The sequence below is a fragment of the Podarcis tiliguerta genome, assembly GCF_965153285.1.
Source record: "Podarcis tiliguerta genome assembly, chromosome: Z".
NCBI lineage: Eukaryota > Metazoa > Chordata > Lepidosauria > Squamata > Lacertidae > Podarcis > Podarcis tiliguerta.
In genome coordinates, this window is record NC_139553.1 from 10,231,798 (window position 1) to 10,256,089 (window position 24,292).

Here is a 24,292-nt window from a genome sequence, read left to right on the forward strand (position 1 = left end):
TGTTTGTCCCCTTTAACATATCACCCTCTTAAATATTTGGTTTAGATTGAAGAAGTACCTGGAGAGCTGACCCAAGAGGATTTGGCCACAGATGATGTGATGCTCTTGGACACCTGGGACCAGGTATGTCACTATCTCTTCGCTAGCAATCAGTTCTTTTTGTGCTCCATATCAAGGAGACCAGTGTGGAACAAGGGAAATTCAAAATAGAGTCACATTCAGTGATGCACCATGAGAGCCAGTGTGGTGTAGTGGTTAAAGGTAAAGGGACCCCTGACCATTAGGTCCAGTCATGGCCGACTGGGGTTGCATCACTCATCTCGCTTTATTGGCCAAGAGAGCCAATAAATACAGCTTCCGGGTCATGTGGCCAGCATGACTAAGCTGCTTCTGGTGAACCAGAGCAGCGTACGGAAACGCCGTTTACCTTCCCACCAGAGTGGTACCTATTTATCTACTTGCACTTTGACATGCTTTCAAACTGCTAGGTTGGCAGGAGCAGGGACTGGGCAACGGGAGCAAGTCCCAGGCTCTGTGGTTTACCCACAGCACCACCCACGCCCTTCTGGTGTAGTGGTTAGAGTGTTTGAATAGGATCTGGGAGATCAAGATTCAAATCCCTACTCAGCCAGAAAGGCCACTGGGTAACCTTGAGTTGGGCACAGCCCCTCAGCCTAACCGACCTCACAAGATTGTTGTGAGGATAAAAGGAAGAAGGGCAGAAGTATATGCGTTGCCTTAAGCTCTTTGGATAAGACGATGGGATATAAATTCAATAATAAGGATGGGAGGGAGATAATTGATTCAGGTCACACTTGAAGGCAAACCTAGTTCACACTTTCTGAAACAAAACGCAAACTGAAACACAGCCATCCTTCGAAAGAGACATCACTTTGAATTTTGCAGCGCAGGTTTCCAGCCAAGTTATGTGTACAAAAATGTATATACTGGGGTGAAGTGTGCCTAAAACCTAATGAAAATAGTATACAATATTGGGGGGAACTACCTTGCAAAGATATGTATATTAGACAAAATTACATTAAAAGCAAACGTATATATTAGGATAAACTTGCACTAAAACGCTGATGAGCTATCATGAGGACTTTAAAAATGCAGAGAGCAGAACAAGACAGGAAAAATGAGACCCCCAAACAGACTCAACCATCCCTAGTTATGAAATAAGCTTCTTTATACCAGCTGGTGGGAATCACAAGTGGGGATACGACTGTTTTCATCAGTCAGGTTCATAGGCGTAGCCAGGATTTTTGTTGAGGGGGCAGGACTTTTTTTAGGGAGGGCTGTGATGCGATTGGTGAGTTAGTAAAGTATTTTTATTTATTTACTTGTTCTGGGGGGCAGCTTCCTGCACCCCTCTGGCTACACCAGTGGTCGGGTCCTGCTTGCACCCATGGTCGGGTCTGATTGGTCACACTGTGACAGTACACATACGGATATTAACATTTCTCATTACCTTTTTTTAAAAGGTCTTTGTTTGGGTTGGAAAAGATGCAAACGAGGTGGAGAAGACAGAGGCTCAAACATCAGGTAGGATGGATATACACCTCTCATTTCTGGATTTATTTCTCACTGACCAATCAGGCCATACACATCAGCACATAGTAAAGCCACACTGAAATAAGTGCATGCAGAATGCATTACCATAAGGTCTAATTCTAAAGAATTCCATAACAGTGGCCACATTCACACCATACATGTAAAGCACTCGGATACCACTTTAAACAGTTATGAGCTTCCCCCAAAGAATTATGGGAGCCCCATCACCATTGGCCATGCTTGCTGGGGCTGATGGGAGTTGTAGTTCAGTAACATCTAGAAGGCCCTGCAGCCATCAGAAAATGACCCTCAGTCCATCATCTGGAGACCTCTTTGTTGTAGCCTCTCAAAATTATTATTCCATTTATTAGTCACATTTTTGCACTCAAGTGCCTCAAAGCAACATACACAGGGAAAAATAAAGCAGAGACATTAGAATTAGACACAAACAGCGAAATGAAACAAGCCCCACCCACCACACTTAAAGGATGGTCACAACAAAGGCCACAGACACATCTAACTACCCTCACAATTAAAAAAAAAAAGAGTTGTATACAACTTACGTTCTATTCAGAGTACACCCACTGAAATCAATGGATCCAAGCTAGCCATGTTAATTATTTACAGTGGTGTGTGTTGAAATAGCACCAGCATTATATGCAGGCTCAGAAGCCTGGATAAATAAGAATGTTTTAGCTTGGCACCTAAGAACAGACAGCAATGGCACCAGGCATGCTTCCTAGGGAGCCACCACTGAAAAGTCTTTCTTGTGTCATTACCCTCTGCACCACCCTCAGATATAGAAATGGATTCACAGGGTCCCTCCCCATGTCCTCATAGTCGCCAATAAAAGCTCATTGATCCCTCTTAGGGGATTGCCCCCTTAGGATCTCAGCAAGAGCCTCATTTTCTCTTGTGTTCTCTTCTTTTTCGTCTTCACTTGCATCTTTACAGCCAGGAGATATATTGAGACCGACCCTGCCAATCGTGACAGAAGAACTCCCATCACACTCATCAGACAAGGGTTCGAACCACCCACCTTCACTGGCTGGTTCCTTGGCTGGGAAGATGATTACTGGAGCACCGATCCTCTGGACAGGGCCATGGCCGAGCTGGCTGTGTAAAAGGAACAGCTTTTCTTTTTTAAATACATATATACAAGTTTGGTGCCTTCACTGCCTCTAAAGAGCTACTCCTTTCCTCTACCACCAGCTGCAGAATTATGTCACTCTTTTTTTAAAATAATAATAATAAATAGCCTAAGTAGCTGTGCAGTACCATGAACTGTACTGGCTTTTCTGCTGCTTTGAAAATGGTCTTTAATAAAGCTTATGTGGAAACTCAGAAGGTTTGTTGGTTTCAGATAAAACTTATTGAGAGACGCTGGGGTCTATGTCTTCCAGGAATCATCCTAAGAACATGTGTAGAGTCTGGCTGGATCGAGCCAGAAGTCCTGTTCTCACTGTGGTCAACCAGATTCCCCCTGGGGGAATCTGTGTAGGTGGTCATCACTACTGCTTGTGGTAGAGTGTTATAAGCCTCTTGCCAAAGTCCTTACCAGCACAGGCAGGGTCGCAGGTGCTGCACAGTCCAAACAGACAGTCTTGGTCTAAAGGTTAACAACATCAGGAAGCAGTCCAAGGTCAATATCACATGGGGTTCTTCTAGCAACCACATGGGCCACATTCACACTGTATATTTTAAGCACTACGATACCACTTTAAATAGTTATGGCTTCCCTCAAAGAATTGTGGGAGCCGTAGCTTCTCAAGAGTGCTGAGAGTTATTAGGAGACCCAGTATTCCCCTCACAGAGCTTCAGCTTCCAAAGTTCCCTGTGAAGAGGGATTGATTGCTAAACCACTCTGAATTATAGCTGTCTGAGGGTGAATAGGGGTCTTCTAGCAACTATCAGCACCCTCATCAATCCTGCAGATGACACCAACTGGGAGGGGTAGCCAATGTCGCTAAAGACAGAATCAGAATTCAACAGATTGGAGAGGTTCTGCATATAGGCAGGAAGAACCAGATGCACAAATATAAAATAGGGGACATCTTGCTTTGCAGTAGTACATATGAAAAGGGGTCTTAGTAGACCACAAACTTAACATGGGTCAACAGTATGATGCAGCAGCCCCCCCCCAAAAAAAAGCTATTCTAGGCTGCATCAAGAGAACTATGGTGTCCAGATCAAGGAATGTAATAGTCCTTCTCTATTCTGCCATCGTCAGACCACACCAAGAGTACCATGTCCAGTTCTGGGCACCAACATTTAAGAAGGATGTTGACAAGTTGTAACGTGTGCAAGTTGTCAGGTTGTAACGTGATCTAACTCTAGTTAGATCAGCAGGGCACCAGTTCCAAAGTGTGAGCAGCTACTGTCTGTAGAGCTACATCAGTGACATTGGAAGAAGCAATGAAGTCATTACTTGGTATTCTCAAACAAAATGAATGCAACCAACATTTTGCTTGAAACATGAGAAGTTCCACATGTCCACAACTGAAGAACTTGAAGATGTCATCAGAGATATTTGATGAGGGAGAAAACCTCTCCAAATGCCTCATTCCCTGAACACCGAAAACTGATACTTTAGTATTGTTGTTTTTCCAGTGCTCATAACTTTATTTCAGTGGCATGTATGTTTACGCTTGAACCAAGCCAAATCATTATGAATGCTCAGTAAACATCATGTTCAGTGGTAGAGCCAACAGCTTTGCATGCAGAAGGTGCTGGGTTCAGCAGTAAATGGTCTGATACTGTAAAAAGCAGCTTCCCACATTCCTTTGCTCCTATTTAATTCATCCTACTCTTCAGAACCACAGAATCGTTATGCTGAGGGGGAGGACATAATTTGGTGGCAGAGCACATGATTTGTATGCTAAAGGTCTCAGATTCAATTCCCAGCATCTCCAAGTAGGGCTAGGAGAAAGCCCTCTCTGAAACCTTTGGGAGTCTTTGCCAGTCAGTGCAGACTGTATAGAGCTACATGGATCGATGGTCCCACTCAGCATAAGGCTGTTTCCTATGTTCCTAAGTATCGCTGTGTTGGAGATGAGAGAAAGGGTGTAAGGATGGCAGATTGAGAATATATTGTCCATCATATTTCTACTTTTATTCATATTTTGGGATGAGGGGCAATGAAACAACAAAATGTAAAACTTTAAAAATAGGCAAATAAATAAAATCACTTCATGCACTTAAAAGGAATCTAGCCTCCTGTAAAAGAGCATCTCCCTGTGCATCAGTGTCCTGAGTTAGCACTTCATTCCCACAATGCCTTGCAGCTTATCTACTGTTAGTGGAATATGACAGTCTGTTGATTGATGACAGTCTGTTGATTGGTAACGCTGGCGTCCTCACAGGTCCTGGTCTCCGTCTTCAAGCAGTGAAACTTGAGAGACTTGGGAGATTCAATCATGACAACAGAAGATTCCTTCACAGTCTTGGGGCTTGTCCTTTCACTCTCTCCCATAGTGACCTGAAAGAGATAAAATCACAAGGCCAACAAGCCATTTGAGGCCCTATGCTACAAGGATAGGGGAGGAATTCGATTCAGGAAACAACTTAATTTGCGCTTTCCAAAGCAATAAAAGTATCAAATGGCACTCATCTCTTGACATTCACATTTTTCTGAATTTCGCAATGCAATTATCCAGCCAAGTTGTGTGCCTAAAATGCATACATTTGGTGAAGACAACATACAAAATTGCATTCTATTAGGGGAAACTGTTTTTTCAAATAATGTGCTTGTCAGGCAAAATTACTTACAAAAATGTATATAATAAACCTGCACTCCATAGCTGATGAATTTCCATGAGGGTTTGTTTTTGTTTTTTCAGTGCAAACTGATGTGAACATGAGTGGCTGGGAAACCCAGCCAGATGGGTGGGGTATTAATAATAATAATAATAATAATAATAATAATAATAATAATAATAATTACTACTACTACTACTACTACTACGATCTACTACTAATACTACTACTATCTTCTGGTCCTTCTCATGATTTTTTTCACCCCAGAACAAGCAACACATGATTCCAAGGGGGTTGACTACAAACACACTGGTGGCAGGAAATAAGGAAAGAAAAAGAAAAGACTGAGCACTGTCATCCTTACACTGGCAAAACACCAGATAGTGCAGATTGAGTGATGAGCTGTTGACCAGGGGATTCCCAATAACATTTCTGGTTTTGACCAATAAAAGCAAGAGTTAAAGAGCTGATCAGGAAACTATTTTGAGCTGCAACATTGGGTGGGGGTGGGGAGATCCACACTGTCAGTATTTTGAAGCTGGGATTCAAGTTCCTATCTGGTGGGGAGCTTCATGGAAAGCATTATTGTGTAATGCAATAAATCCACTTTGCCATCCAACAGTGGAGGTAGAACATAACTGTCCTGACAAGTAGCCATTTAAGTACCTGACTTGGTACAGCTAAGGAAGTATTTAAGAGAAACTTGATCCTCAAAAGCAGGGGGTGGCCTGCACAGAGGCTACAGTTCCCAGATGAACAGCCCCCATGCCATTGAATCTTTGGGTGTACACAAACTAAGCCATTTCCTCCACAAAAATGTTGTTTCTCTCAATCCAGAAACATTCCTGCTCAACATGCTGCTGCTCTCAGCCTAGATTGATTCTATGGGAGGACTGCCATATTTCAAAAAGAGAAAATCCGGACGCAGAAGTTGTTGAGCTTGCCAAAGAAGCTTGCCAAGCCGGTTCCTTTGACCAGGTAATGGCTTTGGCTGGCTAGTTAAGTACCACAATTTAGCATATCCAAATAAGTTGCTCTGTGCTATAGAACAAATAGGTGGGCCTTTCCCACACCCTCCTCTCACGTAGCTTGTAGTTAGAAGAACAAAGGCCACAGTTGGTGGAGTATGAGAGAGCTAGAAGGCAAAGGACACATAAGCATCTCTTGTTCTGTGCCAAGATCTGTTGCAGTATTAATGCTGTGAGCCTCTTCATCCTATGCTCAGGTTGCATATATGTGTAAATAAAACTATATATCCTTAAGATACCACAGTCTCCTCTAAACCTTCATTCCAAGGAAACTGGGCCCTAGTAAATGTGTGTGGACTATGCGGAAAAAGCAAGTACTCCATGTTGTGTGTACCCAGCCTTAGTTTTCTTTTGCGGCTGCACCACTTTCCAAGTGACAGTCCCACCATCTTAGCAGGCTATTATTAACATGCTATTATTCCATCTATTTGTTGCTTTCCACAAAACAGCTTCAAAGTGACACACAGTAGATACAGAGTCTCCTACCTTTACTTTTGCTTTCACGTCATTGATCTCCACACGCTCCACCTTTATGCCCCAGTCACCTGTGGTGTTGTTCAGTGTGGTCTGTTAAAAAAAATGTGAGGGAAATATAGTAGTCAGCCATCAGCCATTATACATACTGTATAGCAATTACATGAGCCATGAAACTCAACAGAACAAATGAACAGGACTTAAGTCACACACTAGATATTTTGGTTTTTCTGCAATTAAAGTGGATTAAGGCACCCTGGCACAACAGATCCATTTTAAGAACTGTAATATTGCAGTTAGGAAAGTGGCCTCTAAATGCACTAAAATGTATGAGATAAATGACTGACTAATGGGAAGACATAACCACCAGGCAAGTAAATCAGGATGAAAGCTCATGGTCATATAACCTCGCAGCTGAAACAAACAAACAAACAAACAAGCCCTAGAGCAAATTGCTCAGTAAAGATCAGACATAGTCTAACCATGGTATAAGCTTTGTTCAAGTGTTACTTGAAAAAAAAAAGACATTCAAATCAAGAGTTCTTAAAGGCCAAAGTGTGTGTGTGTGTGGTAAGATTGTGTAATGTATATTAATGTGCAGGGACAGGGACGGTCCCTTTTAGTGGATTTGGATGATCTGAGTTCTATCTGTGTTCATACCTCCTTTATAGAGTTCTTAATTCTGTTACCCCCACACCCTGAAATGGAAAAATGGGCAAATTTTAGAAATCTGTTCAGATATTTATTTTATGTAGTTACCTGAGTAAATCCCTTAATGAAGGTATTTATCATATGCCTGTCCAGAAAGTTAACATTACTTCAAAATTTATTTGCTGTAACTAGATTTTGTTTTCCTTTCTATGTAACTTACGCTAAAATGTATCTTGTTTTCCTGCATGTTAATAAAATAATATAATATTTAAAATAAAGTATTATTTTAAAACACAAAGAGACTTACTTCTGAATAGACATGTATACAATTGCACTGTAAGCTTATTACACTGTATAGTGGGTTCTTAACAAGTACCTGGACAGCAGCCTCTGCACAGCAAGAAACATGCTTTAAGTCTCTTTGCAAAGTTTTCAGATTTTGCATTTGCTGTTTGATTATGGGAATCTTTAACATCCCCCTCCACTTATTTTGTAGGAGTATTTGTGGGAAATAACCTCTAGGAAATACCTGATTGCAGATGAATGCACTACAAGAAAAATGAATCCTGCTTGCTAGCAAAGGGCAAACTACAAGGACTTCTAAAAAATAAGTCAGAAGTAGGAAAGGTGCGCTAAAGGGGAGAGGAAAACCGGAGCTCTTTAGGACTCCAGGGATTTCTGTTGCCTGGTGTCCACACAACTCACTTAACAATCAGAGCTCTGACTTCAATTACTGGCTAGAAACACTGATAGGCAGGAGCAGCCAGGCTAGTTCAGTTCACAGCAATCCTTAGAAGGGGGCCTGCACATTTTGCTTCATAACTTTCTTTCTGGAAGGCTAGAGACTTTTTTTAAAATGAAAAGCTCAGAGTCTGAGGCACCTGCCTTGCGGGGGGTGGGGTGCTCCAATGAAGGCCTTGGCGGGCACTAGGTTGGGAACCGCAGCTTAGCCATACCTGTACAGTATGTGCAATTTGTTCCCGGTTGGAGATGATTTCAGATAAGTTCTTAGTCCCCAAAACATTCTTGAAAGTGGTTTCAGCCAAGAGCTGAGTGGCCATGACTGCTTCAGTGGCATTTGTGACAGCAAGGATGGGATTCTGCACTCGGAAATAAATCACACCATCCGCATCCACAGTCATTGGATCTTTGGTAAAAATCTAAGGGAGAAGCAGCAGTAAGGTAAGGACAAATAGAAAAACTCCAACATATAAGAATGATAAAGAGATGTAAAGTGTTTTGGGGTTTTTTAATTGAAAATATTTTGGGTAAGCAAGATATAGTGAAAAAGGAAATAAAAATGCATTAAAAATACAAAATCCCCCACTACAATTATACTTGTCTAATACAAAGGTATATAAATGAAATTATTATTCTAATACATATAGATCTATTTATAACCTATTATATTTTTTATAAATGCTTTCCAAATATATTTATTCATACATCCATTCACATGTTGTAAGAGTTGCCATGTTTTGTATCTATTGATTAAAGGGAGCCATAAATTAATCTTTCCAGTGGATCAATATCAGTCTTTTAGTCACAGCAAGGGCACAGAGAATCCATTTACAATCACTAATTGTCAAATTCCATGGATACAATTAATAAAATACCATGAAGTAAATAATATTCTATTCTAACAATGCTAGCTTCCCCCTCTAAGAAGTAATATTGATATAATCTAGTACTCTCTCCCCAAAACAATAATAATTATTAATTAAACTTATTAGTCACTTTTTTAAACAAATGTAACTCAAAGCAGTAGGGACGCGGGTAGCACTGTGGGTAAAACCTCAGCGCCTAGGACTTGCCTATTGCATGGTCGGCAGTTCGAATCCCCGTGGCGGGGTGCGCTCCCGTTGTTCGGTCCCAGCGCCTGCCAACAGTTCGAAAGCAGTTCGAAAGCACCTCCGGGTGCAAGTAGATAAATAGGGACCGCTTACCAGCGGGAAAGTAAACGGCGTTCCGTGTGCTGCGCTGGCTCGCCAGATGCAGCTTGTCACGCTGGCCACGTGAGCCGGAAGTGTCTGCGGACAGCGCTGGCTTCCGGCCTCTTAAGTGAGATGAGCGCACAACCCTAGAGTCTGGCAAGACTGGCCCGTACGGGCAGCGGTACCTTTACCTTTAACTCAAAGCAACTCACAGCAACATATACACTAAGACCAGCATAAAACAGAGCAAAGAAAAATCTAAAAGACAACCACATTTTTTAAAGGCAGCATTAAAACATCCCAATCACTCAAAGAGGCCACAAAGAATTAGAAGCCAATGGCTTGGTGGAAAAAAAATGCTTTTCTCCAGCACCTAAAAATACGTAATGATGGTATGTTCCAGACCTCCTGAAGAAGGGCCTGAACACAAAAGCAGCTCTCTTCACTTGTGATTCGCAGGAACTGGTATGCAAATACATATACTGCCTCTGATAACCTTATCCCCCATGATTGTGTCTAATTGTCTTTTAAAGCCATCCAAGTTGATGGCTGTTACTTCCTCTTGGGGGAGTCAATTCCATAGTCTGGGAAGCGGACTACTTACTTCCTGGAATGGTATAGTAAATGACTGTGTCCTCATGTCCACTCTGATAAGGGTGTCTGTGCAAGGCAAAAGGAAATGGATGCCTGCAGGAACAGAAATGACAACCGTTCAACTCACAAGAGGTCATAATCACAGCAGTAAGGAAACCCTTTTCAGTCCGAGGGCCCATGTTCCCTTGTAGGCAATTTTCAGGGGGCTGCATGCCAGTGGAGGTTGGGGCTGCCACCCTCTGGAGAGGCTATAAACAAGATGGCAGGCCAACTGAAGTTGGCTCAAATAGACCAGCCTCCACTGCCTTCATTTCATTTTCATTTAAAAACCAGGACACTCCCAGGTCACTTGTTTATTGAGCACTGTTCCACCAGGAGGCTAAACAACATTGACTCTTTAGTTCCCTGACTCTGGTGCCACCTACTGTTGATCTCTCTATCTTCCATCCTATGGTAATGGCACCAATCACCACTGGGTGCAGGTTCGAGTTGATAGCCCTGTTGGTTGAGGCCAAATGAGTGACTCTTGTCCAAGAAGTACCAGCTCAAAGCTCCTTCGGCAGATTCATGGTCACATCCACACCATACACTTAGGGACACTCTCTTGCCGCTGTAAGGATCATGGCTCCACCCACCCACCAATAATCCTGGGAACTGTAGTTTGTTAAGGACACTGAAAGCTGCTAGGAGATTTGTAACATATTACAGTTCCCAGGATTCTCTGGGGAGAGCCATGATTCTTAAAGCAGCAATTTGAATATATGACCAAACCACAATCAGGGGGAAGAATGAATAATTGCAACAAGCCTTCAGGGCATTCCCATGAAATTGATCAGCATTAACGTTCTGTCACATGTTGGAACTATAATATGAAACCCTCACCTGGCCCTTTTGTACCTCCTTTTTGTATGCGCCCCAGTCTTACAACGATAGCTTGCTCATATTCATAGACAACCTGTTATAGGAAAGGGGTGGGGAGTCACAGGTTGATTTCCATCTTCTACATTTCAGTCGATTTTTGTGGGGCTTTTGCACCTTTTACGAAATGGGGAGGAGGAGAACCACGTGCACCATGTAGAGGTCCTTGGAAAATAAAGGCGGTATATAAATGAAATAAATAAATAAATAAAGCCCTATATAAGCTTAGGGCCAGGATACATGAAATATTGCCCCACTCCTTATATATTCAGTTGGTGACTGAGCTATGCAGGTGAGGGCCTCTTGGAGATGCCACATCATCAGAAGGTCCATCCTGCACAATATTGGAAATGGGCCTTTAGTGTTGTGGCACCTGCCGTTTGAAATGCCCTCCCCTTGAATATTTGACAGGTGCTATCTCTGTCTTTTTGGCACCTACAGAAGTCCTTCTTTCAAAAAGCCTTTTAATTTGAGATCTTTCCTAATTTTCTATCTAGACGCATATAAAAAATGCTGTGAAAATACTTTTTAAAAAACGTTTTGAAAAATATATTGAATTTGCCATAGCACACCATCGCCGTCTTAGTATCACAATTGTATCATGCACTTTACAACACACTTAAAACTTTGCAGCTGTAATAGCAGAGTCCCTGGTCTGCATCTGTACTACATTAGAATTGCCTTTAGTTTTCAAGATTTTTGCTTTGTTTTATCACTTATTGTTTACCCCCCATGGCTCCTCTGGAAGGAAGAGTGATATATAAATTTCATGAATAAATAAATAAAGATTTGTGCTCATTGTGAGATGCTCAGGGTGGCTAGATACAACCCTGCTTTTAATATTGTGGAAACACTATTTGTGTGGGCTGGTGGGACACTGCTTCATGGTACTAATCAGTACCGTGTTTTGTTAACTTCCTGCTGAAAACTAGGATTCAATTCCTAATTTGACCATGAAGCTCAGTGGGTGATCCTAAACCAGTCACTGCCTCTCAGCCTAACCTACCTCACAGGGTTCTTGTGGGGATTAAATGAGGATGGGAGAACCATGTATGTTACCTTGAGCTCCTTGGAGGGGGGAAAAGATGCGGTATCAGTGCAATAAATACATATAAATAAATAACCACACTTTTGCTGAACTACAGTCCCTTAAGACAACAATAATGCAGTTGCACTGGGGAGGCATCGCAAACAACTTTTCATTTATTACTTTGTTTTTACCCTATCCTTCTCCTTGACGGGACTCAATGTGTCTTATAGATAAAAACAGATAACTAAAATAACCAAGAATAAATCCATCACTAACACTCTGCCCTGCCACCTCTGCCGCCAGAATCAGCACTAATTTCTGGCAATATCTCATGACATATGAGAGATCTCCACCAGCAGCAGAGGCAGAGCAGTGAAAGTGTCAGTTAAGGTGGATGGCCAAGCCAGGGGGCGGCAGGCAGTGCACACAATGGGGTGAAATGGGATGTGCAGCCCTTGTGTCAAGGGCAAGTTGCAGAATACAACTATGATAAAACACCAGATGGGCACATATATTTTCACTGTATGAGCTTCAATCTGAGGGCTCAGAAAAAAGAAGAAAATCTGAGTGCTCAGCTGTATGTGAGCATTCAATTTAAGTAAGGAATGCATCTATTCTCCTTTTGGGGAATGTTATTAGCAGGAACATTCTTACCTCTACACACAGCCAGATGGATATGGGAAAAGTCAAGAGCGCGAAGATGAATGAAAGGATAACTAGGAGCCACTCGATTGGCTGGAGGTCTTGGTCAGGCTTCTCTGGAGGGGCTGAAAAGGACATGTACATTCAATTATTTTTCTCTTTCATTCTCTCCCTCTCTCTTCCATATCTGGCAGGGAGGGAAATTCTGTGATCCCCATAAATTAATTGCACATGTGTGTTTTATATACATTTACTTAATGCAATATATGTTTATGAGGCTGCCTGCTTATTGTGCATTTGTGCTATCACAACCAAATTCTGCATGATGGCTCATGGAGCAGGTTTTTGTCTATGTTTGGACACCATTGGATGCCACTTTGAATCAAGACGGTGGGCTGAGCCTTTCAAAGCCGCGCTGGTTTTAACCCTTGATTAAAAAACTGTACTGATTTCAAAAGTTCTCTGGAAAGATTGATGGCTAAGCCACTTGGACAATTTCACTCTGGAAGGGGGAAAGGGTCCTCCTGACAAGTTTCAGCACCCTAAAAAAACTTCATTTCCAAGGATTTGGGGGAGGAGGCCCACTGTTTAAAGTGGTACGGTACTGTTTTAAATGTACAGTGGTACCTCGGGTTAAGTACTTAATTTGTTTCGGAGGTCCGTTCTTAACCTGAAACTGTTCTTAACCTGAGGTACCACTTTAGCTAATGGGGCCTCCCGCTACAGCCACACCGCCAGAGCACAATTTCTGTTCTCATCCTGAAGCAAGGTTCTTAACCCGAGGTACTATTTCTGGGTTGGCGGAGTCTGTAACCTGAAGCGTATGTAACCCGAGGTACCACTGTATAGTGAAACCAACACCCAGCAAATCTACCAGTCAAATTAATTTATTGCCGCTGAACTTTTGCTGTACTCAGAGCACACCATCAATCCATCCTTCATCCAGTCAGCTAGTTGCTCAAAATATTACCAGGAAATCCAGTATCTGCCAGCACTGTGGAGTGGGATTTCACTTCCTCAAAGCAGCTGCTAACCTTAGCCTATAAACTCCATTCTTATATGCCAGGGGTGGCCAGCTCCCAAGAGGCTGCGATCCACTTTCCTTACAGCATTCAAATAAAGCCCAGGCACGTCCAAAGTCCGTTTCGGGGGCCTAATCCGTCCCGCTGATTGGTTTAATCCAGCCCCTGTGGCAGTTTATTTCGTGAGGTAAAAGCCAAAAAAACAAAAACAAAACCTCAACAACTTTAATCCTAAAAGAAGCTCAACAACTCCAGTCCTTAAAAAAGGTCAACAACTTTGGTTGGCCCTTCGGTCGGCCCCCACAGCCCTTCACTTCATCAAATCTGGCTCTCTCAAATTTGGACACCACTGTGTGGCTGCTGCCATTCCCTGAGGACAGCAAAATAAATTCCCTTCCTAAGGGCTGTAGTAGCTCAGTGATTAGGGGGACACTTTGCACATCTTCAGAAACCCTTATTCTTCCCTCTGTTTCACCCTGGATAAGACAGAGCTGCCTTCAGGATATGATTCCGTGCTCCTGAGACCAGGAAACTATGTGCATGCTTAAAGGGTAACCTGGTTTTATAGTTAACACGCGGCGCCGCAAGTAACAGGAACAGAAAGAAGAAGTGGGGATGGGGGTTCCTCTCGCTTGGGGAAGGCAGAAAACCTCAAGGAGAAGCCCACTTTCACAGCAAAGTTCCTTTCTCCTTAACGGCGAGGCCCCTTTTGGTCGCGATGAAGCACGGCAAGGCTCAGAGGCACGCTAGGCTTTATTGGTGTGCGTTGAGGGAGAGCGGGAGGTTTAGCCCTGCCTGGGTTTCTAAGCAGAGGAGCTTTTCACGGAACAGAAAGCAGACTGTCGCCCCCTTCCCCAGATCTTTACACACGCAAGCCCGCCTGCCCGGCCCGCCTGCCCCAAACTGCAAAGCCAGTCGCTCACGTGGCGGAGCATCGACGACTTGCGTCTTTTCGGAGACATCCTTCTCTCCCTCTGTCATGAGGGCTACCGACTTGACCAGCTCCGCACGAACTAACCGACCCAACAGGATTCCTGCACAGCGATTCGAGGACGGGGCGCCAGCGGTTGCTCCAGCAACGCTCGATCCGTCAGTTACTCGCCCAGGACCTAGTGAGCAGGCTGCGAGGCCTCGGCTGCTTCATTCTGCCCGCAGTCTGATATACAGTGGTACCTTCAGGTTACAGACTCCGCTAACCCAGAAATAGTGCTTCAGGTTAAGAACTTTGCTTCAGGATGAGAACAGAAATCATGCTCCGGCGGCGCGGCGGCAGCAGGAGGCCCCATTAGCTAAAGTGGTGCTTCAGGTTAAGTACAGTTTCAGGTTAAGTACGGACCTCCGGATTGAATTAAGTACTTAACCTGAGATACCACTGTATATCCATTTACCAGGACTGTGGCCCTTGGTATCATTAGGTCCACCAGGCCTCAGAAGGGTGCTGTACAGACTGACCTTTAAAGGGCACAGTTTTATACAGATTACTTAGCCTTGCAATTTAAAATAAATTTAGTAGTTTCAAGTTTGTGCTTTTCGTTTTTTTCTATCAGACATCTTTTTTCTTTTCTTTTTTTTAACTGAAGTTAGAAAGTTGGTGGTGTGTGCAACTGTGCCTTTCCCTAGAGCACAAAACAGCCCTGCAACCACAGGATGTATGCCTGAGACTTTTCTAATCCCTGGATCCAGCAAATGTTGAAATCTAAGCAAGGTTTCAAATACCTGGAATAGTTATTCTAGCTTCCTGGTGAGGTAATGGCCTAATTATGTGCCCTTAAGGTAACAGAATTAGGGACATGGGTGGCACTGTGGGTTAAACCACAGAGCCTAGGACTTGCCGATCAGAAGGTCGGCGCTTCGAATCCCCGCGACGGGGTGAGCTCCCGTTGCTCAGTCCCTGCTCCTGCCAACCTAGCAGTTTGAAAGCACGTCAAAGTGCAAGTAGATAAATAGGTACCGCTCCGGCAGGAAGGTAAACGGCGTTTCTGTGCGCTGCTCTGGTTCTCCAGAAGTGGCTTAGTCATGCTGGCCACATGACCCGGAAGCTGTACGCCAGATCCCTCGGCCAATAAAGCAAGATGAGCACCACAACCCCAGAGTCGTCCGCGATTGGACTTAACGGTCAGGGGTCCCTTTACCTTTAAGGTAACGAAGTGGCTCTGTGCCAGAAAACAAATGGGTGGACCAACCTCCCTCAGCTGGCTGGTAGTTAGAAAGACAAAGGCCAGAGTTGACAGTTGAGTGATGGGGGCTGGAAGGTAGAAGTAAGCTACAGGCTGGGAAGCCAGGTAGTCAGAGCCATGCCTAATTTCTGTAGGAATCCAAGGCTGTAGCTATGGGAGAAGCAAGACTCTCTTGAGGTGTTAATGCTGTGAACCCCTCAATCGTAGGCTCATGTTGTGAATATGTGTAAATAAACCATATTGCATAAAGACACCACTGTCTCTGCTATCCCTCATTCCAAAGGAAACCAAACGCTGGGTAAAAGCCCAAAACTCCACGAATCTCACACTGGTTTGGCATGTGTTTAATAGACATACATCTACAGCAAACTCAAAAAGCAACCATCTGTGTCTTACCAACCTATCTGGAAGAACATTTGATTTGCTTAATTGTATATCTTGTTTATTACATTTCCCCCATACTTTAATTTTCAAAATATGAATGGTAATTTCCAGGATATTCAACCAGTTGTCAGAGAGAAAACATAGAATTCTTTATTACTGCATATTCCTCAGGCATATGTTTGGTTTGGACTAGTTTACATTCATATGAATAATATTGTTATTCAAGTTATGTTTAATTAATAATGGGGGGAGAGTTGTTGTTTAGTCGTGTCTGACTCTTCGTGACCCCGTGGACCAGAGCACGCCAGGCACTCCTGTCTTCCACTGCCCCCTGCAGCTTGGTTAAACTCATGTTGGTAGCTTTGAGAACACTGTCCAACCATCTTGTCCTCTGTCGTCCCCTTCTCCTCGTGCCTGCAATCTTTCCCAATATCAGGGTCTGAAGATGCCCTAAGTGGTTTTTGGTGATAATCGGGGTGGGGAGAGTCACTTTTAAAAAATGCTTCAATCTGAGTGCTCAGAAAAAAGAAAATATGAGTGCTCAGCTGTGTGTGAGCATTCAATTTAAGTAAGGAATGCATCTATTATTTTGGGGAATGTTATTTACCAGGAACATCCTTAGCTCCATGCGCAGGTAGATGGATAAGGCAAAAGTCAAGAGAGTGAAGATGAATGAAAGGATAACTAGGAGCCACTCAAACACCTGGAGGCCTTGGTCAGGCTTCTCTGGAGGGGCTGAAAAGGACACATACATTTGGAAGTAAATATAATTCAATTATTTTTCTTTTTCTTTTTTTCATATAATATTTTATTAAGTTTTACAATAAATACAAAACGACAATAGGTAAAAAACAACACAACAAAAAGGAAAAAATAGGAAAATACAACAACATACAAACACAAAACAACAAAAAGTATAAAAAGGAAAAATAAAGATATTAAAAACAATTTTTGTCTCCTTGTATTCTTTGCATTAACTTGTTTCTCCGACTTCCCCAGACCTCCCTTCTCTGTATTCCAGATCTTATATTCTGTCAGCAAATTCCTTCCCTCTGTCATATTTTGATTTTATCATAATCTTAATCTCTTAATATAGTTGCATTTCCTTATATCTTAAAATATTAGATCTTTTTCTTTACACTTTTTTACTAATAACCTTTTACATTCAATCTGGTGTCATCAAGCATTCGTTATCTTATAGTGTTTCTGTAAATAGTCTTTGAATTTCCTCCAATCTTCCTTCACCGTCTCTTCTCCCTGGTCTCTGATTCTGCCAGTCATTTCTGCCAATTCCATGTAGTCGATGACTTTCATCTGCCATTCTTCCAGCGTGGGTAACTCCTGTGTCTTCCAGTGCTGTGCGATAAGTATTCTTGCTGCTGTTGTAGCGTACATAAAAAATGTCCTATCCTTCTTATGAACCTGTTGGCTGACCATGCCCAGGAGAAAGGCCTCTGGTTTCTTCGGGAAGGTGTATCTAAACACTTTTTTCAGTTCATTATAAATCATCTCCCAGAAGGTCTTAATCCTTGGGCACGTCCACCAAAGGTGAAAGAATGTACCTTCAACCTCTTTACATTTCCAACATTTATTGTCGGGCAAATGATAGATTTTTGCCAGCTTGACTGGTGTCATGTACCATCTGTATATCATTTTCATAATATTCTCTCTTAAGGCATTACATGCCGTGAATTTCATACCAGTGGTCCATAACCGTTCCCAGTCAGCTAGCATTATATTATGACCAACATCTTGTGCCCACTTAATCATTGCGGATTTCACTTCCTCATCCTGTGTATTCCATTTCAACAGCAAGTTATACATTCTTGACAAGATCTTAGTTTTGGGTTCTAACAGTTCTGTTTCCAATTTTGATTTTTCCACCTGGAAGCCAATTTTCCTGTCCATTTTATAAGCCTCCATTATCTGGTGGTAATGAAGCCAATCACGGACTCTATTTTTTAATTTGTCAAAACTCTGTAGTTTCAATTTTTCTCCATCTTGTTCCTAAATCTCCCAATATTTTGGCCAGTTGGCCTTCAATTATTTTTCTCTTTCATTCCCTCTCTTCCATACCCGGCAGGGAGGGAAATTCGTGATTGCTGTCACCATCTGCAGTGATCATGGAGCCCAAGAAAGTAAAGGACAAATGCTGAAAACCGAATGGGGGGCATTTTAACCTCCCAGGACATTGTATAACTGACTTTAAGGAACACAGGAACTTCAAAGTAAGACTGCAATCATTGCCTTATAACTATTGTAAGATCAATCTTGTGAGTTCGAAACACCCCACCATGCAATTCTAAACTCATTTACTCATCGAATAAGTCCAGATAAGTTTAATGGGACTTACTCATTAGTAAGTGTGTAGGATTGCAACACGTTGGTCTCACATCAAAGTTTCATTAAAGTGTGACCCCAAAATTTTGGATCCCCTCCCAACTGATGCCAATGTTTTGTGCTCATTTTGTGCTGCAAACCATGTGTTTTGTGCCACCCCCCAACGGAGTAATTGATACTCAACCCAGGGTTATAAATTGACACCCCAAAATTCAATTTTTTATGATCTCCTTCAAACTGATGCCAAAGTTTTGTCCTAGTTTTGTGATGTAAAGTAAGTGGTCTTTCCTGCCCTGCCCCCCATCTGCTGCAATCCACGGAAAATCTTAGCAATACAAGCTTTTAAATGTTTGTTTAAAAAAGAATTTATTGTAATCTTGTGAAATAAAAAGATACAAATACATATAACAAGGTGAAAAAAGAGGCACGAGCCTTGAATGGCAATTCCTGCATGGATAAGATTGGAAAAGATGGAGGGGGGCAGATAGGGGCTGTTGTTGCTTTTTTTGCTATTATTTTTGTTAACATTTATGATTACAAGGATTTGGTTGGTTAAATTCGGTTGATTGCAGTGTGTGGCTTGTTTGTATGTTGGGGGGGGGGGTAAGGTTGGGTCAAGTTAACCACACTGACGTGGTCATTGTCTTGTTGTGCAGCTACGTGATAAAGGGGAACCTTTATTGGAAAAGGTAGGGTGGGGAGATCTATTTTTGTTATTATTTTAATTAACGTTTATGATTGCAAGGACTTAAACATGTGCTTATAAAGTAAGGGTTCAGAATCTCCTCGCCCCCCTTGACTATGGAAATATATAAGTGAGGATTTTTAAACAAAACGGGACGGGAAATCTGCGACGATGAGGTTCAGAATAATGTGGATGCTGCTGCAACAATGGAGGACGGGAAGACTGCTCTGAGCTATACATGCACCGTTATGTCAAGAGAGAAACACCATTCCCTTACTAGATTTGAATATTAAAAGCCCTTAAGTGCCGGAGCACATAAAACATATAAAAACCTTGCCTCCGAGAAAAAGAAAAATAGAAAGCCCGGCCGCGAGCAATCCCCGTCATGTAATTGAAAAAGAATCTGTGCGTCTTACCTCGACGCCATCTTCCTCCACCCCAACCCCCTCCTTACTACTACTACTATTATTTATTTATTGAATTTTATATACCGCCCTATACACGGAAGTCTCAGATTGATGGGATTAAAGGAATACAAAACTATTAACGAACTATAAGGAAGCAAATTAAAATTTGGACTGTTGGCTCGTTGGACAATTTATGATGGAGGAATTAAAAGCAAACCAGCCAGAAAGGAGCAGATTTTTTTTGCACAGAGAACTGGAAAGTCTAACGGTGGGGCAAATCTGCTCGAGTACCTCGAATCACGGGGAGAGGCTGTAATAAGAATTTGAACTGAGGAGGAGAAAGTGATTAGCCCGGCGCGCCCCACCCCCGCCGATGATGATTATGGGCTGGTTGGAAAATGCACCAAGCGAGATGGTCGACCTGGGAGTTCCTGCTGTAAAAAAGAAAAGAAAAAGACCCCCGTTTACATGCGACGAGGGACAAAGGAGTTGAGCAGCAAGAAGATTATTGTTTCTACACACGCAAATGAAAGGAGAGGAAGTTTTATTCAATGTTATATAATATTATTCAATAATTCAGCAGGGACTGATAATCTGATAAGTAACCTCACTCCCAGAAATTGGAAATGTTAATTTAATATATGTGCAGGAATTGATTGATGGATAGCTGTTTGAAATGGAGTTGGTTTTTTTAAAAAAAAGCAAATATAATGTACTGGAAGGTTATTTGTAATGTTTGAAGGCAAACTAGAAATAATTGGGGAATATGATGCAGCACTAAGAACTACTGACATATCCAGGAGGGTGTGCGGGAAGTCAGATTTGGAAAAATGTTAAACTGATTTTTCTTTGGAAAAATGTTAAATTTGTTTCAGTTGGTGGCCGGTTTGTAAAAAATTGAAAATCAATAAAAAAGATTTGGCAAAATAATAATAATAATAATAAATGAAATAATAATAAAAAATGGTCAACAAGAGCATACACACACACACACACACACACACACACAATCAGTGTTCTGGAAAATAGCACCAACCATTTTAGGAGCGTCCAACTGATGTGCAATTGCTGACATGCGGATCCAGCAGAACGCAGGCGGACATGCTCGTGTGTGTGTGCCACTGGCAAAAGTGGGCAATTGATGGGAGATAAACAAAGACTGGAGGTGTTAACAGTTGTATATCAAGGTATCGAAGTCACCACAATGTTTTGGTTCGAGGGCAGAGGTGTCTACTTTGCATAATCAGTGGGTCTCTTTCGCAGATGACAGCCGCTCATGGAATCTTCTGTTTCCGGAGTTGCTGTCCTCCGCAGAGGATGGTTGTAGTTCCAGATCTTCTGATGTTGACCTTGCTGGTTTGCAGCTACTGCAGGTGATCTGTACTGAGGCAAAAGGGACTAATTTCAGCAATGTAAAATCCAAGTAGCCCACCAGATTTCTTTGTTCAGAACTCACAGCATGAGATGTGGTGTAGCGTGGGAGGGGCATGGGGGACATGGCTCTGGGTACAGAACATGGGGGGGGGCTGAACCAGATAGCCTCCCCCCCCCCAATTCTCCTCGCGCCCTACCAGAGGCGGGGACTGATGGCTACAGAGGGTGAAGATCTCTGTGTGTCCTGCCATGTGTGTCCTGCATTCCCAGCCTCAACTCCTCCTTCCCTAGGTCAGGAAGGAGAGCAGCTGTGGGGCGCCCAGCCGAGGCTCCCCCTTCCCTGGGTCAAGGCTGACCTGGGGCAGAGAGCAGCTGCGATGTCCAAAACACCATCCGGGACAGTAGTGCCCCTTAGCCCTCCCTCAAATCAAATTAAAAGCAATTAAAAGCCACCTTGAAAATGGCACGCAACACAACATTCCTAAAATCTGTGTGTGTGATGGTAAATTGATGCCCCCCCCCCCCCCCGTGGCATATTACCAGACGGGTGGTGCAGGAAATGCACCAAGCAGTGGAGCCTATGAAATGGAGGAAGAGTGCCTGTCTTGGGGCCAGAGAGTTGTTGGCCCTTTAAAGGCTTTGAAGTTCTAACAATCTGTGTTGTCCTGTCCTTCTTCGGACAGAGCTCACAAGGGCTCGTCCACAGCTCCGTATGACCTGCCCGCACCTGTGTTTTCTAGGCACGGGACAAGCGGACGTGTGGACGAGCCCTGAGATCCCAAAGGTGGTGTAAACATGAGGGCAGGGGAAGTAGTCCCTTTAAACAGAATGTATTTACAGCTGGGTCATGCAACGAAACGTTGCAGTCTGGAGTGCTGCCCTTCGGGATTTCAACCACTCCATTCCTATCCCGCCCCCTCTGCCAAGCATTCAAGCTTCCATGGCTGCACTCAGTCCTCTTTAGGCTACTTTTAAATCACTCCCCTCCACCAAGGTGGGTGGTGTTGTTTTTAAATCAAAATAAAAAACCAACAACAATTATTCTGTGCTTCTGTAATCCTTGGGTCTTGCAGGCAATGCATTCCTTCCAGGCTTACATTCTTTCCCGGGCAGGATGGGCAGGAGATTTCAGAGGGTTTGTGCAGCCTGCTGGTGGCAGGACCCAAGGCACAAAGGCATGAAACTGCCACCAGCAGACCCAGCATGGATGTTGGAAGCTCCAGGGAGGGCTGAGGAGAGACCCAGAGAAGTTACTGTTAGGACAAGGAGCCAGCATATAGGGAGTGCTCTGGTTCACTAAATGTCATCATCACCACCACCTCAAGTCAGTGGCTGAAAACAGTGCTTTCCCCCCTAAAAATATGTTTAGGCGTACCCTCATTTTCCTACTCATATTGAAATACTGGCCCTCAATGAGGCCAAACTTAGATTCACAAAATGTTTAGGGGTATGCGTCCCCCCAGAAAAAAGCACTGGCTGAATATATATTTTTATTTTTCTGTCTCTTCCTTTCCATGTTATACTAGATTAGAGGGGGCCAGACTCCCCCCAAAGTTGATGAGCATTCCCATTCAAATGGTGTGTGTGTCTGCGCGCACACACACTGTGTCATGTGATCAAGTATGTGCCCCCCCATATTTCATTCAATTTGGCACCCCTAACTATATATATATAATACCAACATTATTAAAGGAATACTAACATTTCCTTTAGAGCCTTCATTATTCTCTGCCAAAAACTTGCCTTTCTTTGACCTTTGATAGCTACAGTGGTACCTTGGGTTACGTACGCTTCAGGTTACATACGCTTCAGGTTACAGACTCCGTTAACCCAGAGATAGTACCTCAGGTTAAGAACTTTGCTTCAGGATGAAAACAGAAATTGTGCTCTGGCGGCGTGGCAGCAGCGGGAGGCCCCATTAGCTAAAATGGTGCTTCAGGTTAAGAACAGTTTCAGGTTAAGAACGGACCTCCGGAACGAATTAAGTACTTAACCTGAGGTACTACTGAATTTGCCAAAGTTTGTGATGCCAATATTTTGGACCCTAGAGGTAAGTCTGCTAGAAATGTCAACATTCACTTACAGCCAGAAGTTTGTCAGATGCCATATTGTCAACAAAATAAGCAAAGATCACCACAGCAGATCTCTCTAAACCCTGTAAGTGCTGAGGATACAAGAACCTCAGTTCAAACGGACGCACATTTCGTTGCTAAGCAATGGCTGTTGGTGACATCAAATGCACAACCACCACACCAAGATTCTGCAAGAGTCAGTGTGGCATAGCAGTTAGTGTTGGACTAGGACCTGGGATACTAGGGTTCAAATCCCCAGGGACTCAGCCTTGAGCCAGTCGTTCCCTCTCAGCCCAGCCTGCCTTGCAGGGTTGTTGTGAGGATAAAATGAGAAGAAGGAGAAATAGGTATGTCACTTTGAACTCCTTGGAGGAAAACTGGGATATGAATGTCTTAAACAGATCAATAAACATAACAGCCACGCAGTACTCCTTAACCTGCATTTTGTACCTGATGTTCATCTATGCTTGTTGTAAAACTAGATTGACAATATCACTTCCAATTTGCCTGACTTGGGACACAGCTGCAAGATTGAAAGTTTTTGTTTTAGCTTAACCACCATCTTGCATGTGAACAGACTGGCTTCATAAGGACGCAGACTTGGTTCAACCACGCTCTCCTGTATCTAGGATTATTTCATGTTGCTAAATACCTGGGACATGCTCATCAGCAAATAGGCTTGCAATGTATTCAGAGCCACACTGTCTGTATCTGATGCTGGGGGCTACGCACATGAGTGTTAAAACACAGTGATAGAACTGTAGAGTTGGAAGGGACCCTAAGGGTCATTTTGTGCAACCCCCTGTAATGTAGGAATCACAGATCATTTGCCCCTCTGTGTGTTTCAAGTCACTTTTTAATGTTGCTGTACACACAGCATAGAGGCCCTTCTTCATGTGCTTCCTCCATGATAGGTCCAGAGAATGGCAACATGAGAATGGGCCTTTTATGCTTGTGGAATGCTTTCACTAGGGAGGCACCAGGCAAAAACATTCCTCTCTTCCCAGGCCTTTTTTTATGGCCATTTAAAATGTGTGTGTGGTATTGTTTTTGTTTGTTACTATGGTGTGTATTTTTGTGTTTTTATATTGTAAACCACCCTGTGATCCTCAGATGAAGGGCAGTATTGAAATTTTAACAGCCACCATCCACCACCTGATTTGTTCCACAACATCAAACTCCTTTTAAACAAAACTGACACCTGAGCATGTGCAACAGTTGTCTCAAATGCACACACCTCCGGATGGAAG

The 24,292-nt window shown here is 43.0% G+C and overlaps 2 protein-coding genes and 1 long non-coding RNA gene across 6 annotated transcripts in view; 1 reads left to right on the forward strand and 2 right to left on the reverse strand.

Moving 5' to 3' along the window:
* Positions 1-2,898, forward strand: part of GSN (gelsolin) — a 68,910-nt gene extending 66,012 nt beyond the window's left edge. For all 3 annotated transcript variants that reach the window (XM_083423059.1, XM_083423058.1, XM_083423057.1), the window contains 3 exons: positions 46-123; positions 1,485-1,545; positions 2,509-2,898. In XM_083423059.1, coding sequence (XP_083279185.1) covers positions 46-123; positions 1,485-1,545; positions 2,509-2,678 — 309 coding nt within the window. In that variant the 3' untranslated portion in view covers positions 2,679-2,898. The remainder of the gene's footprint in view (positions 1-45; positions 124-1,484; positions 1,546-2,508) is intronic.
* A 1,746-nt stretch (positions 2,899-4,644) lies between these two features.
* On the reverse strand, positions 4,645-14,755 carry LOC310669318 (stomatin-like). Its single transcript, XM_083423205.1, has 7 exons — positions 14,527-14,755; positions 12,594-12,706; positions 10,874-10,946; positions 10,002-10,084; positions 8,420-8,623; positions 6,825-6,905; positions 4,645-5,032 (listed from the first exon to the last, which is right to left on the reverse strand). Exons 1-7 carry the CDS (start codon positions 14,582-14,584, stop codon positions 4,850-4,852), a joined length of 795 nt encoding a protein of 264 aa, XP_083279331.1. The 5' UTR covers positions 14,585-14,755; the 3' UTR covers positions 4,645-4,849.
* Positions 14,756-20,293: 5,538 nt separating this feature from the next.
* LOC310669345 lies at positions 20,294-23,191 on the reverse strand. Of its 2 annotated transcripts, XR_014507119.1 has the most exons (3): positions 23,054-23,148; positions 22,068-22,199; positions 20,294-20,979 (listed from the first exon to the last, which is right to left on the reverse strand). It is a non-coding gene; the product is annotated as an uncharacterized lncRNA (long non-coding RNA). The 2 variants fall into 2 exon arrangements; XR_014507118.1 differs by lacking the exon at positions 22,068-22,199 and having other exon boundaries at positions 20,294-20,974; positions 23,054-23,191.
* Between the last annotated feature and the right edge of the window lie 1,101 nt (positions 23,192-24,292).